General features: G+C 32.1%; 1 protein-coding gene across 1 annotated transcript; it reads right to left on the bottom strand.

Moving 5' to 3' along the window:
• Positions 1-5,786: 5,786 nt before the first annotated feature.
• On the bottom strand, positions 5,787-15,097 carry LOC117232652 (putative sodium-coupled neutral amino acid transporter 11). Its single transcript, XM_033492157.1, has 7 exons — positions 14,813-15,097; positions 12,831-12,884; positions 11,941-12,028; positions 10,433-10,642; positions 9,338-9,590; positions 8,638-8,986; positions 5,787-6,957 (listed from the first exon to the last, which is right to left on the bottom strand). The coding sequence occupies exons 1-7, from the start codon at positions 14,870-14,872 to the stop codon at positions 6,523-6,525; spliced, it is 1,449 nt and encodes a 482-aa protein (XP_033348048.1). The 5' UTR covers positions 14,873-15,097; the 3' UTR covers positions 5,787-6,522.
• Between the last annotated feature and the right edge of the window lie 122 nt (positions 15,098-15,219).

The following is a 15,219-nucleotide window of genomic DNA, read 5'->3' as shown; positions in this document are numbered from 1 at the left end:
CATGTGTATGCAAATATGTCTGTTCTTAAGATTAAGATTTTCTACAAGTGAAATAACAGAATAAAGAAAGAGAGTGCAGAGAAAAAGGAAGGAAGGAGAAAGGTAGGAAAAAGATAGGAAAATATTTAATTCTGATTTTAAACGCCTTTCGTTCTTTTATTGTTCGAATTTATTCATCTGAAATTCAATCAACTTTACAATAGAGCATTTTAAGTATAGACTTGTTTCAACGAAACATACAAATAGACTATCTGTACACGTATCACAGAGTAAATACACTTGCATTTATTCATAGATTCTCTGGCAACAATTTTACAACGCACCTTTCACTGGAGCAAAACTCAAATTACACATCTGATGGATTTTCTTTTTGTTTCTCTATACTTTTCAATATTATATCCCCTTGAAAATCGAGGTTGAACCTAATGTATATTTTTATTCCAAAAATTAGTTAATTCCATAAAATTATTCTTATAGAATTATAAAACGCGCACGCGGGCGCGCGCGCGAGTGTGTATTTCATAATATACGACAAACAATAGAAAAGAAAACATGTTTATCAAGAAATTATATTCAGATATTAAAACCAGTTGCGCGCGCATCTTATTTTAATATCATTTGTATTTCGTTTGAATTTAATACTAAAATATCAGTCGAATTAGAAAGAGATATCTTCTAATATTAAAATAATATTTCTTTATATACGTAAATTATATTGAATTAAACGCATTAAGAAAGGCAAGTTTCCAGATTACGGTAACGTTACTAGTAGAACTTCCCGCTGTATTTTTATTCAATACGTCATTCCTTTTCCTTTCGCTTTTATTAAATAATTTTTGAAAACAAATTCAATCAATCAACTACCTACAGTTCTATATAATATCATATGCTTTGAATTGTATACAAATACGGTTTCATTTTGAAGCAGATAGTGCTTGAAAACTTGTTGTTACTAACCAATTGTTTCAAGTCAGTTTTTCAACATCATGTCTGTCGCTGAGTAATCACTCGTCCTGGTTTCGACGAAATGGAAGTTTCCATTTGCTCAACGATAAACAGTTCGTACGAATGATAGAACAATCTTAGGTATGTTATTAACATCGTTCATAACCCGTTAGATTGCAATATATACATACATACATATCTCTATATATCCATATAGTTGTGTGAACAATAATAAATCTCTCTTTGTTGTTTTTAAAAATAAAGCATCTGTTTTTTGGAAGGTCGTCGCAACAGTTTCTCCAAGGAAAAAATATACATTCCAAGAAAGATTCTATATCTAACGGGTTAGATCACAATAGATTATTGCGTTATATCCTTATATCAGAAGAAACAATATTGGCTATATACAATATATTCAGTGCAATCTTTTTCCAGTTTTGTGCATTCTTTACGCGATTAAAAAATATTCAAACATTAGAAAAAGGAATTTCTTTCGGAAGAAATGGCGATAGTCTTAAAAAACAAAGATGTGCAAAACTTATAAATCGTAATAGAGTAATTGTGTATTAATCGATTAAAATATTTAAACCGATTGGAAAATATTTCGTTTAAAATAGACTTGAGTTTCTTTCCTCGATAGGTAGCTCTGTTTGAACATTAGTTAAATTTAATTTTGTACAGTATAATCGTAGAAATAAGTGATTGAAAAATAGATGATGCGTGTAAAAATGTATTTGTTTCTTTTTATGCAAATAGTGCGAAGCAATCATAGAAAAGTATGATCACGATTGTAAACGAAAGACTGCGATTTAAGAAGAGAATTAGGAACCTGTTGTATCTTCTCGAGTATCTTAATTCTCTCTCTACGGTTTCTTTTTTTTTACACATTCTCTATACGGAATCCATCTGACGAATTCGAATTATCATTTCTTGCTTATGTCTCTCTTTTTTGTAGTTCTTGGTCTGTAATGCGCGATTGTCAATAATGACTGTTTTTGTTTGTTGTTGCTGCTGCTGATGCTGCTTGTTTGTTGTTGTTGTTTCACATGACTCATGTTCAATTTTTAATCTTATATACTCTTTTGATTACATAAAAAGATACCGGGTGCCCGTAGAATATAATTTAACTTGTTGTGCATTGTATAGCTTCTCTTTTGTTAGCGAGTTAGTAGTAGTACGTATTATATTTTTAATTACAATGCTTCTACTTTCTTATATATTCTATTTTGCCAAAATCTTAATGGATCCTTTTAATTTAGAAAAACTATTTGAAAACTAAAGAAATCCAGCTTTTACAAAATGTGGGTAAGAGTATAAGAAGAAATGAGAAGAGTCGAGAAAGTGGCAAAATTTTTACTTTAATGTAATTAGAATACCTCGTGATTTTTCTAAGAAATAAAAAATTGATTAAGTTGTATAATTTTCGGCAGATATATATAGCAACTATTTTTGGCAAATTTTACCTATTAAAAAACTTTCCAGAAGTTTCTTAAGTTTCAAGAATTTCTAATTGTTACATGAACTTTATAGTTCTTTGGTTTTTTACTATATACACGGTTTCCTAAAGTTTTACACACTTTGGCTGATACATTCCTATATCTATACGAAGTATTAATAAAAGTTGAGAGCCTTACCTTAAGAACGAGTCTATCCATCGGAACAATGTAAAAAATTCGTGTAGAATTACGATCGAAAAAATCGTCGTAATATGAGCTCATTTTTTAAATACACGATCTAATGTATTAGCATAGATGAAAGTATTACATCCTTTGAGATTCCTTAACTATAAAAAGAAACAATTGATTTATTTTTCATATTATATTCTATGAAAATGGAAATTATATCGCATTTATAATATATTAGGTTGTCTGAAAAGTTTCTTTCGTTTCATAAGGTGATAATAGATGAACAATAATTTCTGTTTTATATTATTTTATTGAATTAGGTATGATCTGTTTCATTCTATTTCTATTATTATGTTGGTGCATAATTCAATAAACTAATATGAAACAAAGAACATTTTGCGTCTATTATTTCCTTATAAAACGAAAGAAACTTTTCGGACAACCTAATATATATATAGTATATGAAGATTACAATTAAAAATGATATAATAAATTTTAATAACATTATTTTAAGAAAATACAGGAATATTCTAAGATGCAATACTTTCGTTTGCACCATAATAATACTTTGTTACATTGGTATATATTCTGTATAGTTAGACAGAGAGATAAGTACACATAGATACACACATATACAGGATATACAGATATACAAAATACAAATTTTACGGACACCCGGTAGATTTTGCGCGAACTCTTTATAATAAGCATAAAGATTTCAAACCGGAGCGTAATTTAAATGATTAGATTCTTTATCGGTTTTCGATAAATACTTTCGTTATCGTGGTCTCTGATTGTTTTATATCCTCCCTCTATGCGAATTATACTTTTTCATGTACGTTAGTTAATACCTATTAGGCCTAATACGTTGCACTTCTTAGGATTTAATGCAATTAAAAAATCAAACATTTCTACAATACGTCTAAAACAAGATAACTGTTTGCAAGTTTTATTACATAAATTGACTTTATTTTTCATAACATACGCACACATGCACACACACTTATTTTGTATTGTAAAGATTATACTATTTTAATTGGCTTGAAAAAATAAAAATTGAATGTTTATCGAATAATTATATTGAAAACAGGAAGGTAAAGATAATTGCGTGTTGTTGAAAGTTCCAGTAAGTTATCTTGTTTTAGATTTTCAAATATCTACCTTTTTAATTGCACCGGTCCTACGAAATATCTTGTATATTTCACCTATGTTAAAACTAAACTCTTTCAGAAAACAAATATAGTTCGATTTCGATAGTATTAAAAAGAAGAAAAAAAAAGAGAAGAGATAGAAAAAGAAAGAAAACGCGTTACTATACGCGTGGAGACTATACGTATACGCTATAGACGCGTTTACTATGTTTAGAAATATATCAACTGTGCAAAAAAATTGCAGAATAGTTGACAAACTGTGTAGAAGAAAATAAAAAACTGTAGAATGATCTGCAATTAAGTAAATCCTTTCTCACGTTATAAAATACTTTCGATACTTTCGATGCAATATCGAATGAAAAAACAATTGTATCATATTGTTCCTCTTTCTTTTTTTAATACAAAATCTTGGTATGCTACCCTTCGTTTCGTAATATGCCCCTATGATAAAGATTCGAAAAATAGTGTCGCAACAGCTTATTAATATTATTTATTTAATTATAATGAGTATCGTTCTGATCGACAAACAATATATCTAGTTGCATCGAGAGTTGATATTCGATGGAAATAATATTTTTTCTCGATATTATGCATTCAGTTCCATTATTCATATATCAACTCATCATCAAAAAGAAAGAATAGAATTTTCTCTTCAATTTCCTATTCGATGCTTTCCATCATGCTCGGATCCATCGCCATACTTTTTCCCCGTTTCTTTAACTCCCTACCTACCGTCTTTTTCTTCCATTTTTCGTTTCATCAAAATAAGTCTCTCTATAAATATTTCTTATCGTTTGATGAAATTAATCAATCGAAAGTAGTTTCATGGCTCTATATGAATAGTAATTTATTGGCAGCTATATTTATCAATAAATACTATATGCTTTTTAGATTTAAATAGAAAATCTATCGTTTCGTGGAACACCTTACACTGCTACGTCGGCTAAATAATGTGCTTCATCTGCAAGCAATTAAATATAGCATTTGCAATTAATTCGTCCAACAGCCTCTTTGGCTTCGGTATAATTATACGTTGCCTGTTTGGAATGAAATGATTACGACTCGGGTAAATAATTTCTCACCCACCATTCAATCCCTACATTTGTAATCAACTGCAACACTGACATTTATAAAGCTACTTATGTATTCGTCGGACCAATCGTACGTATTCTATATCAGTATGTATGTTCACCCAGGTATCACGTAAATTCCAGCTACCAAACATTTTGCAAATCGATAACTTAACAATTATAAGAACAAGATACATATTTATCGATTAAAAAATAAGAGAGAAATTACGATGTTTTTTACCTAGTACCGCTAAATCGAACAATTAAATATTAAATGTTAAATATTAAAAATACCATGAACTAAATATTGATGAAAAATATTTTAGGCCGTAAAAAAAGAACATAACAGGTATGATTCTATGGAATTAAAAGATTTAAATCATCGTTAATCATAAGATGTTTCAGTTGACCCGGCTCGTATTATAAAATATTAAAATTAATTAAGAGAAGAGCTAGGCATGATTTCTATTAATCTCGTCACAATTAATGATTTTGCAACACCGAAAGAAATGTGCGCAACGCAAGGTCATATATTACGATATTGTCTATAGTTTTCTGATTTGAAAAATATTTAAATTCACGCATTCCACGGAATAAAGTGCCGATATATATTAACAAATAGTTGTCTCATCAATCTACTCATGGTACATCGTGTATTATAACATATTTAAACTTTCAACGTGTTTTCGCTTGTTCAGCATGATATATTCCCCCCGCCCCCCTACCCGAGATTTCTCAGTAGTTACATTACTATAATATCTACGGTATATGTAAGCACGTAGATTTCAACCATGGAAGAGAAAGCTTTTGATTTTCGTTTCTCGATTTAATCAAACAAAATCCTACTCCCCTTCGTTCCGATAACAATAATAATGTTACTGGCAATAATGTAATGATGCTCCACCAATGTTAAAGCATGATTTACTATAAGTAGACTGCGGACTTTTATGCGTTCGTGGGAAATTTAAAGGTGCAAGAAAGCCCAGAATGGTCACGATATTCAAAAATAGGTATACATGTTATACCCAAAGTACAGTATTCATTATCATATTTAGTGAGTAAAATAAATCTCTTTTTTTCTTCATAATTGCTCATAAAAAACATGACATTGCATAAATCTCCGCGGTCTAATTTTATACCTTATCCTATTTCGATCGAAGACCGAAGATCACATGGAAAGAATATATTGAGATAATCTATTTTTGATGATTTTCCGACTTTTGTGTCATTTGGTGACCAAAAAAAGAGTATTTTAATATGAAATGGTCGGAGAAGAGAATAATGGATGGATGGATGGATACAAATATGTAAGCTTTTTGAGAATAAGTGAAATTATTATATGAGAAATTAGTTCAACTTGATTAATACTAATGCTATTAATATATATGTCTTCTCTTTTGATAAATTTTTTTAACAAATAAAAGAGTAAGAAAGACACGTACTCATTTCCAGGATCAAACGAAAGAACATCTAGACAACATATTGAATTTAAAAATCGCTCTTCCATAAGAAACACAAAACGTGATTTATCATGCTCCTTCATACTTGTGGCATTCGATTACCAAAACGACAAAAACCAAAAAGAAACCAAAAAGAAACCAGAAAGAAAGACGGAGAAAATTGAAATTCCTTTGACTTGAAATTGAAACCGTAACTTGGAGCATCACAAAGCTATCATCGGTTTTGAATAAAAGCTTTTGAAAATTCCTCGGCCAATTCGAACGTGCTCGATTATATCGGACTAATGGTACTTTTCATGCTTGAATCGAAACTCGTGCTATTCATACCCTCGATACAATACGGCATTACCTGTCCATGCACGCAGGAACTGGAAGTATCGTTGTTCAGGATCAGCAACAGCAAACCAGAGACCGCGGCAAACACGCCAGCGGACATCAAACCAAGCGCCGGAAGCTTTTTGGAGGAAAGAATTGGTCCATCTTCGAGTTTGAGGTAGCACAGGCCAGGTAGAACGTAAGCTAGAGGTACAGCAGCGAGGATTCCATTCAATTCGAGAACCACACCCAGACAATCTGTTGACATCGATATCAGGTATGCGACAACCACTATCGACAAAGTAATTATCAAGTATTTCCGGTCGGAGTTAGGGACGTATGCAGTATGATCTTCGAGCTCATCGGTCCCTTTAATCGCTGTCAGTATTACCTGGAACAAATTTTCACAAATTTTTCGACCTTACGTCGAACTTTTAATCTTGTATACAATTTTTTGTATACAATTTATTAAATAATCGTTTTAACGGACAATAGATTCCATGTGTTGTCGTTAGATAATCGCGGATATTCATGAGTTTATGGAAAATTTCTGTAAATTCTTTTCCTTCTCTTTACTCTCCTCGTCTAATCCTAATTTTTATAGAAAATCAGATAGAGATTTTATAGAAAAACAGCGCGAGTAATTCAAAATTAACTGTACATGTTCATGCGATAATTAACATTGCGCAACAAATAATTTTCTGGCTTTAATTGACATTTAAATGAGATTTTAAGAAGAGGAGGATTTATAGAAATATATCGGTTAATTAGAAATAATTTCTAATTAATTAATAATTAATTTCTAATTAATAATTTAAAAAAAGAACATAAAATGTTTCGAGAAAGCTTTACAATTATGCAACGAAACTAGAGATCGATAAAAGGAGCAATAGACCGAATTGTAAATATTTCATGAACCTCGATACAATCTTATTATTTGTTATTAATGCTTGATGACGAAGGAAAATTAATTCAGTTCGTTAACATCTCTGATCACAGATATCATTAAATTATGAATTTCGTTTGTCCTTTATGGTGGTTGAGAAGAACTTAGTTGGATATATGTTACTTCAGTGTAAAACTCGATCAAGTAACTGCTTCTCCTTGAGGTGAACGCTCTGAGGGGAAGGGTTACCATTGATGTTTTTTATTACTGAGAGAGATTATTAATAGTTAAATAAGTAGATATTCGGTGGTAGAACACTTTAGCTATTAGAAAAACTCAATAATATTTAATTGAAAAGCTTGTATCGAATAAATTTGTTCAATTTCGAAGCACTGCAATTTTTAATTTTCAAATCGATAGTCAATTATGAATCAATGTTTATCCTTTGATGTTAAGTTAAACATTAACGGTAATATCGCGATAAATTTTATGACTAGTTGTTAGCAAACATCTCCAGTATATTTTGCTCTGACTATTATATTCTTGACGTACAATTCAATTTACCTAGTTCCTTTATTCGGGTCTCTTCACCTTCTTTTCCACGATTCACTTTCCATTATTCACGACATTCCAATGTTACGACGCCGTAATCTTTCTTACACCCGTGCCATTTTCATTTACGATAATTTTCGCGTCTATCGTCTTACCTCGTTGTGAATTTAAAGGGAACGAAATACAATTGTTCTAATTAATAAAACTCATTCGATGCTGGAGGTAAATCTCTAAAAGTCTCTTAACACTCGAATACAAAGAAAATAGAGTTGGTTTACCGCTAAATAATATTTTTTTAAGTAAATTTTGATAGTAATTTTTGTAGTAATTCAAATCCAAAGGATGTACAGTTATTTCGTTGTTAGATATTAATCTTTACGATAGGTTTTTACAACGAGGAGTCTTTAAGATGATATTCAATGTTTTACTGATAAAGTATACAATATGAATAATTTAATGTAGTTGTCTAATCGCGAAATATTAATTTTCAGCATTTAGACAAAGCACGAAGAGCGTTAAAATATTTTGTAATATCGAAGGAAAAAATGAATATATAACACGAGTAATTCTCAAAGAATTTGAATACTGGCCTAGAACTTAAGAAAAGATATTGCCAAAATTAAGATAACTCACCTCCCTTGTGACGAAGCATTCAATGGGAAAAGTAAGTAGAATAGTCCCGCTGAACATGATTCTGGCAAAATTCATGAGATCATCGTCCCAGCAATAATTTTCCATAAGATCACCCTGAACATACGCGGTAAACGTGGCATATCCGATGATTCCAAAAGCTGTTGCGATCACGAAGGAAGTGAAGAGCGACCAATGGGTGACGATGTCCCACTTTTGTTGAGTAGCCCTTTCTATAGACTCGTAGATAAGGAATGTATTATGGTGGCACATAAAGGCGAATGCCATAATTCCAACGGATGGAATAATGCCGGGGAAATTCGCGAATCGCCAACTATCCTCTTGGCTTGGCCTGGAAATCGAATCGATTCCACGTTTAATTGCCTAGGGATTGTCGTCATTTATCGTCATTTATCATCAATAGAAAGGGAGGAGAAGAAGGAGATAGAAAAAGACCAGGCGATAATATTGCACGGCAAACCAACGTAATGTACGTGTAATACAAATACGATGTGAAAAATGGCATACTTTGTTTCTTTAACGTTTCTTTAACGTAGCGTTAAGGTAAAGAAATTGACGTTCAGCCGCGACTCGACTTTTACGCGATCGTGCAGCTATAAACAATTAATTTTTGGAAAAAGGAAGTGTATGTTTTGAAAGAGAATTTTGAAAGAAGCGGAAGGAAATTTGAAAGATCACTCACACAATTGCTGACATCGTACCCATCCGAATTAAAATGGCCAATAGAATGAAACCAACGCAGACCAACGAAAGAAACGAGATCTTGGCCAAACGAGCAACATTTCTATAAAGACACAGCGGTATAGTGATGCAAACGGTCGCGAACAAGACGACCACTTGACGATGAGCGAAAATGCTTGTCTCGCTCATCCCTGTTAACCTTATTAGCACTTTCGTCACCGTGTCGCCGACAACAACGTTATAAGAGACCATCGCTGAAAAGGAAAAGACGAATAAGTTAGTGTACGAATGGTGGCCTCTTATATACAAGAGCCGCTGCACTCTAAAGTTCTCCAAACGAGCTTCAATGGTGCGCGAAAGCGAGTATTTTCCGATACGTTGCTTTGATTCGGACACCTGCTTCAGAAAGTTCACCAAACTCCTTTCTTTTTCTTCTTTTTTTTTTTTTTTTTTTTTTTTACCTCAAACATATTTGTTTTACTTATTCTCTCTTTTTTCTTTTTCTTTACTTGAAACTTTGTTATCTACATATACTTGTGGAACATAATAGGTAATACGTGTTTCGGATAATTCTAGGTAATAAAATAGGTCGATGATTTAACTTTACTAGAAAAGACTCGCAATCGCGATTCTAATTCTCGTAATAAACGATTAAAACCCTGCTATCCTCCAGGAATCTACGGTATGACTGGATATGAAAATCATTTTCGACCAAATTATACTTTCTCTATACGGTTACAAAATTTCTTTAATTTGTGAAAAATATGAAAGGATCGTTATTGATACGCGTGACTTCACGCTACAACTTTATGCTAAAGTTTTTATCGAATCATTAAAAGTCTTCTTTCAGGGTTGAAACTAAAACGAGATTAAATCATAAAATTTGAAAACCGCGGCGGGATCGAAACGTAAGATAACGTTTGAATGTTTCATTTTAATATACGATATATAAACACTTCACTACCTTTCGTCAATGTATTTCAAAATGTACCAGAAAATTTGAAAAGAAGATATGATATTGAAGAAGACGCGAGGAGAATAGTAGGATTAATCGTTATTACGACTACTACCCTGTGGTTATAAAAGATGCATATACCTATGAATGGATAAATGAACTGCAGAGTCGTAAGAATATAGAATCCTGTACGACCGAAACTGGCTCTCATTAAACCCTGGTAACTCATTTCACCGCAAATGTTTCCACTCCTAATCATTAAAATTAAAGAGTAATCAGTGAGGCCTGCTACTAGTATTAATAATACTATCCCGAGGCCAAATCCAGCCTGATGAAGAGCGTAGGGTATACCTGAAAATTGTATTAATCAATGTTTCCTCCTTCTTTCGTTTCTTCGTGCGATTCGAAATAATTGTTACTCCTTAAACACCGAAACAATCTTTACTTTGTCTCTTAAAAAATGAAATGAGTATTATTTTATAGATTTTTATCGTTACGATGCCGCAATGTAAGTAAATAACAGATTGTGAAATATATCTTCATAGCTATCGGTCTTATTTGCAAAGATTTACAAAGCGTTCGTAATTTCTAACTTGCAACTCGTCGATTCACTGTGATTATTATTAATTAATAAATAAGATCACTGTTGAAAATCGTTTTCGATCCCATAACCGATGGTACACGACCGAACGAACACGATGGTTACATAAATAAGAGATCCCTGATGAATCATTCGTCCGATACGAGATGATCCAAAGGGAGTAGGCATCGAGCCAACAGCTTCTCCCTGAAAAAGATAAAACTGATACGAATCCCAAAATTTAAAGAAGGCCAAGGTTCCTGATGCAAACCAAAGGCTCCGAATGCAAACCTATAATCTCCTATGTACGTATAAACGTATATTATATGTATATTTGCCGTTTTGCATAAAATATATCTCATTTTTCATTTACAAACGAAGATAAGTTGAAACTAAAGTTATATATGGGAATAGCTGAATAACGCGAGATGCTCAATAAAGATGAGGAGACCATTAAAATTTCGCAAAAAGAAATCACCAATTAGAAGTGTTGACTAGATATTAAGATACATACTTGGAATTTTGCACACAACCGCTTTTTATTCTACACAAATTGACATATGTAGATAAAACAAATATATTTCATATAATTGTATTACATTCAATTACAATGACGAATTTTTCTTAATCGGATATATACAGGGCGGTTGATAATTGGTGGTACAAGCGGAAAGGGGTTGATTCTACGCGAAAAAAGAAGTCGAAAATATAGAATAAAAATTTCTTTTTTTTTTTTTCGAGTGAAAATTCAAAGCCGATTTTCTCGAAAACAAAACCTCAAACGAAAAATTTTTATCCGCTTGTACCACCAGTTATCAACCACCCTGTATATATAGACAGATAGATAGATAGATAGATAGATAGATAGATAGATAGATAGATAGATAGATAGATAGATAGATAGATAGATAGATAGATAGATAGATAGATAGATAGATAGATAGATAGATAGATAGATAGATAGATAGATAGATAGATAGATAGATAGATAAAAATATATTAAAAATTTCTACATTTTATAATTCGGTGTTGAAGGATTTTTTTTAACTATATCATATATTCGAATTACCAATAACACCACTGCCAATGATGGAATTGATGAAATTAAAACTGGCCAGAGGTAGACTACTGAATTTTCCAGATTCTTCGTTCTTTTCCTATAAAATTAAATCTCATTTATATCGACAAGAAATGAGATAAATTAGAAGAAGAAAGAAAAATAGTAAGAGTAGAAACATGATTTGACAAGAATTGGTTATATCAAAGAGCATACAGCGATAAAAGAAAATAAGTGAAAAAGTTTCTTGTCGAAGTATTCGTATTAATCAAGCACAGAAATCTATAAGTACTGATTCAATTTAATAAAATTCTTGTTATTTGAGGCAACAGAAAAAGATCGAATCGTTCGTCGAAAGATCTCATAAATTGTAAATCCTTTGATTTACCGCGTCCAAGCTTTCAACTATCTAATATTCGTATATACGTGTGTTGTTATAAAAATTATATATTAATAATAACCAAAATCAAATTTGCATAGAATATCTTTGCGTTGAAAATATTATGCGAATAGACATTTTAATAATAAAATATTCTGTTAGCATGATACTAGGCCGATGGAATATTCGCTCGATAGGAATTTATATTATACATATATATAGAAATATCATATTGTAGTCTGATCTCATTCAGAATGATTGAAATCCACTATTCGATTTTCAACGATCCAATTTGAATTAATGATCATCGTAATCGACGAAATTCATTATTTTCCATTCTTCGTATCATATATTTAATTTCATACAATTACAAAATATCAATTCTAGATATTGATTGTAACAAAACGAAAGTTGGCGAGAGGATAAAATATTTCATGCAAAATTCATGCATACGCTTATTTAACTCTGACATAAACTACGATCGATCGGATATAAAATCTAGTTAATTAGCTGTATTTCTTACCCCGACAAGTTGTCGCATGTCGTCGTAAGATTCCTCCGAACCCAGACTGCCACCCTATTTTAAAGCCAATATTAAAAGCAAGGTTCACTTCCGAATACTAATCACGATAAAATCATTAGGCGTAAAATTACATTCTTTGGAACAATGTTCTCCTTTTTTTATTTTTACCTTTCTTTTATTCGATCGCGTTACATTTGCCATATAAATGAACGATAATAATGGTAATAATAATAATAATAATAATTTATTTGTGCTTTTGGCCGATAGCGTATTACAAAGAGGTTGTTGCATTCTTATTCCCAGCTTCTCACTCTATATCTTTTACGTTATCTTACATCGAGCGCTTAGTTATTATATTATATTGCTATCTTATCGCGTTTACATAATTTATTAATTAAACATTACTAATGATACAAACGAAATTTCGATAATTTTTATATTAGGCAATACTATGAGAAACTAAAATTTTTCGATTTCTGAGGATGAAAAATTTACGAAATTTGTAATCTTCTCGATTGATACATTTAATTCATAATATTATTATGGTTTATTAAACTCGTCATAATTTAATTTAATTAAAGAGGTATAAATATATAATGAAAATAGTGAAAGTATCGCTATAATCAAATATATTGTTCCACACTTACCGTTTGATAGCGTTATTCCGAATATTATTGTTTATAAATGTTACGAGTAACAGAAATATTGAAATTGTCCCATTTACATGCCCCACCCCGTACAGACATATTGTATAGATGTACGTAGTAATAAGATTTGTGCAACTGACGACGTTTCTAATACGATTGAAGTTAATTCATGGTGTTGTGAATTAAACTTTTAGTTGAGAAACTATAACTCTACGCGTTATCAGAGAAGCGTTATATAAATTAGTACTAAATACATTAATTTATGATAATTTAACATAAAAAAAGTTTCTTATGAAATTTCATAATTAATATAATATAATATATAAATTAAGTGGAATTGATTTTCTCGCGTTTATTCGTCGAGATTTTATATCCATTCGGGCCTCCATCTATCTATACATTCTCGATTACTACGTAAATATGATAATAGCTCGAGGCATTCAGAAAATACTACCGCAGGATATTTAAAAGCATAGACATAAAGAGTAATAATTTTTGAAAATAATTTCAATATAGCACGTACAGACAGTAAAAGAAATGATAATAAAGAGATACGTAGAGAAAAGAACGCGTAGCTATATATCCGATGAGTTATAGATTTTTCCTCTTTGTCACGATAACACTAAGAATATCTTTGAATCAAAAAAATACATCTCTCTCTCTCTCTCTCTCTCCCCCCCCTCTCTCTCTCTCTCTCTCTTTCTCTTTGCTTTAAATAGTTACAATTTCGAAAAATAAATTCGTCAGAAAGAATCCGTAAAATCATTTCTCACGAATCACTTCAAAAACTCTTTACTTCAGATTTGCGTTCAACTTTGACTTCACTTTAACGATCGATCTCTAAATAACAAGGAGATCACGAAACTTTACTTGAATCTAAATTACAATGCCAAATTTTCAATCACATCCTCCGATACTCGGAAACTAACGATAGGCAGGTACGTTTTACGAATAACACGATTACAGCGAGACAAACATCGTTTTCCGAACTTGCGATCTATTCGATTACACATATTCACTTCGATTCAATTACAACCGAAACGACAGAAATCACTTCGATTCGCACAAATTCACCGTCCAACAGTTACAAATCCGAAACTAGTCACGCTAGCCACTTCGAACAAACCGGATTACGCGAAATCCTACCTGTTACTACGCCTATCCGTATTCCTCTGCAATGTTCGTAATGATTTAAATAACAGTGTTAGCTCACGGCGAAGAAACACTAGTAGAACAACGCATTGTCTACATACGTCACCGTGTTCTCCAAAGAACTAACAGAGAAAATAACAGTGATTCACGGTCAGGTGGATAGAAATCGTGACTTTTACTTACGTCCTCGTAGTTGTTCCTCGCGTCCAGGATATAGCTCTTCTCGTTCGCGTCCAAAGCCATCGCGGGATTTTATTGAAAGCGGAAGAATCGAAGATGGAAACGAGAATAAACGGAAAGCTTAAAGGGAAGGTTCGACGTGAGAGTAGGATCGAGCAGACGTCTGAGGCGACTGCACCCTTCCTATCTAACCGAGCTTCCGTTTTCACCTCCCCGTTACAACCCCTCCAGCGGCATGTACATACAGTGGTTGCGATGGGTGCGTGCGCATTGCACACGTTCCTGTTTTTCTGCGTTATCGAGGTCCGTCGTTGTCTTCGTTATTGTTCTCCCCCTCAGTTTTTCCCCCGCCTCCGCACACGGTTTCCTTCAACCAACCCTTTAAGACTATAAACTCGAGCTATGGGATT

The sequence above is a fragment of the Bombus vosnesenskii genome, unplaced genomic scaffold (genome assembly GCF_011952255.1).
Source record: "Bombus vosnesenskii isolate JDL3184/JDL3185 unplaced genomic scaffold, Bvos_JDL3184-5_v1.1 scf7180000013289, whole genome shotgun sequence".
Lineage (NCBI taxonomy): Eukaryota > Metazoa > Arthropoda > Insecta > Hymenoptera > Apidae > Bombus > Bombus vosnesenskii.
The sequence above is the reverse complement of the archived record's forward strand: the minus strand, read 5'-3'. Positions and strand labels throughout refer to the sequence as shown.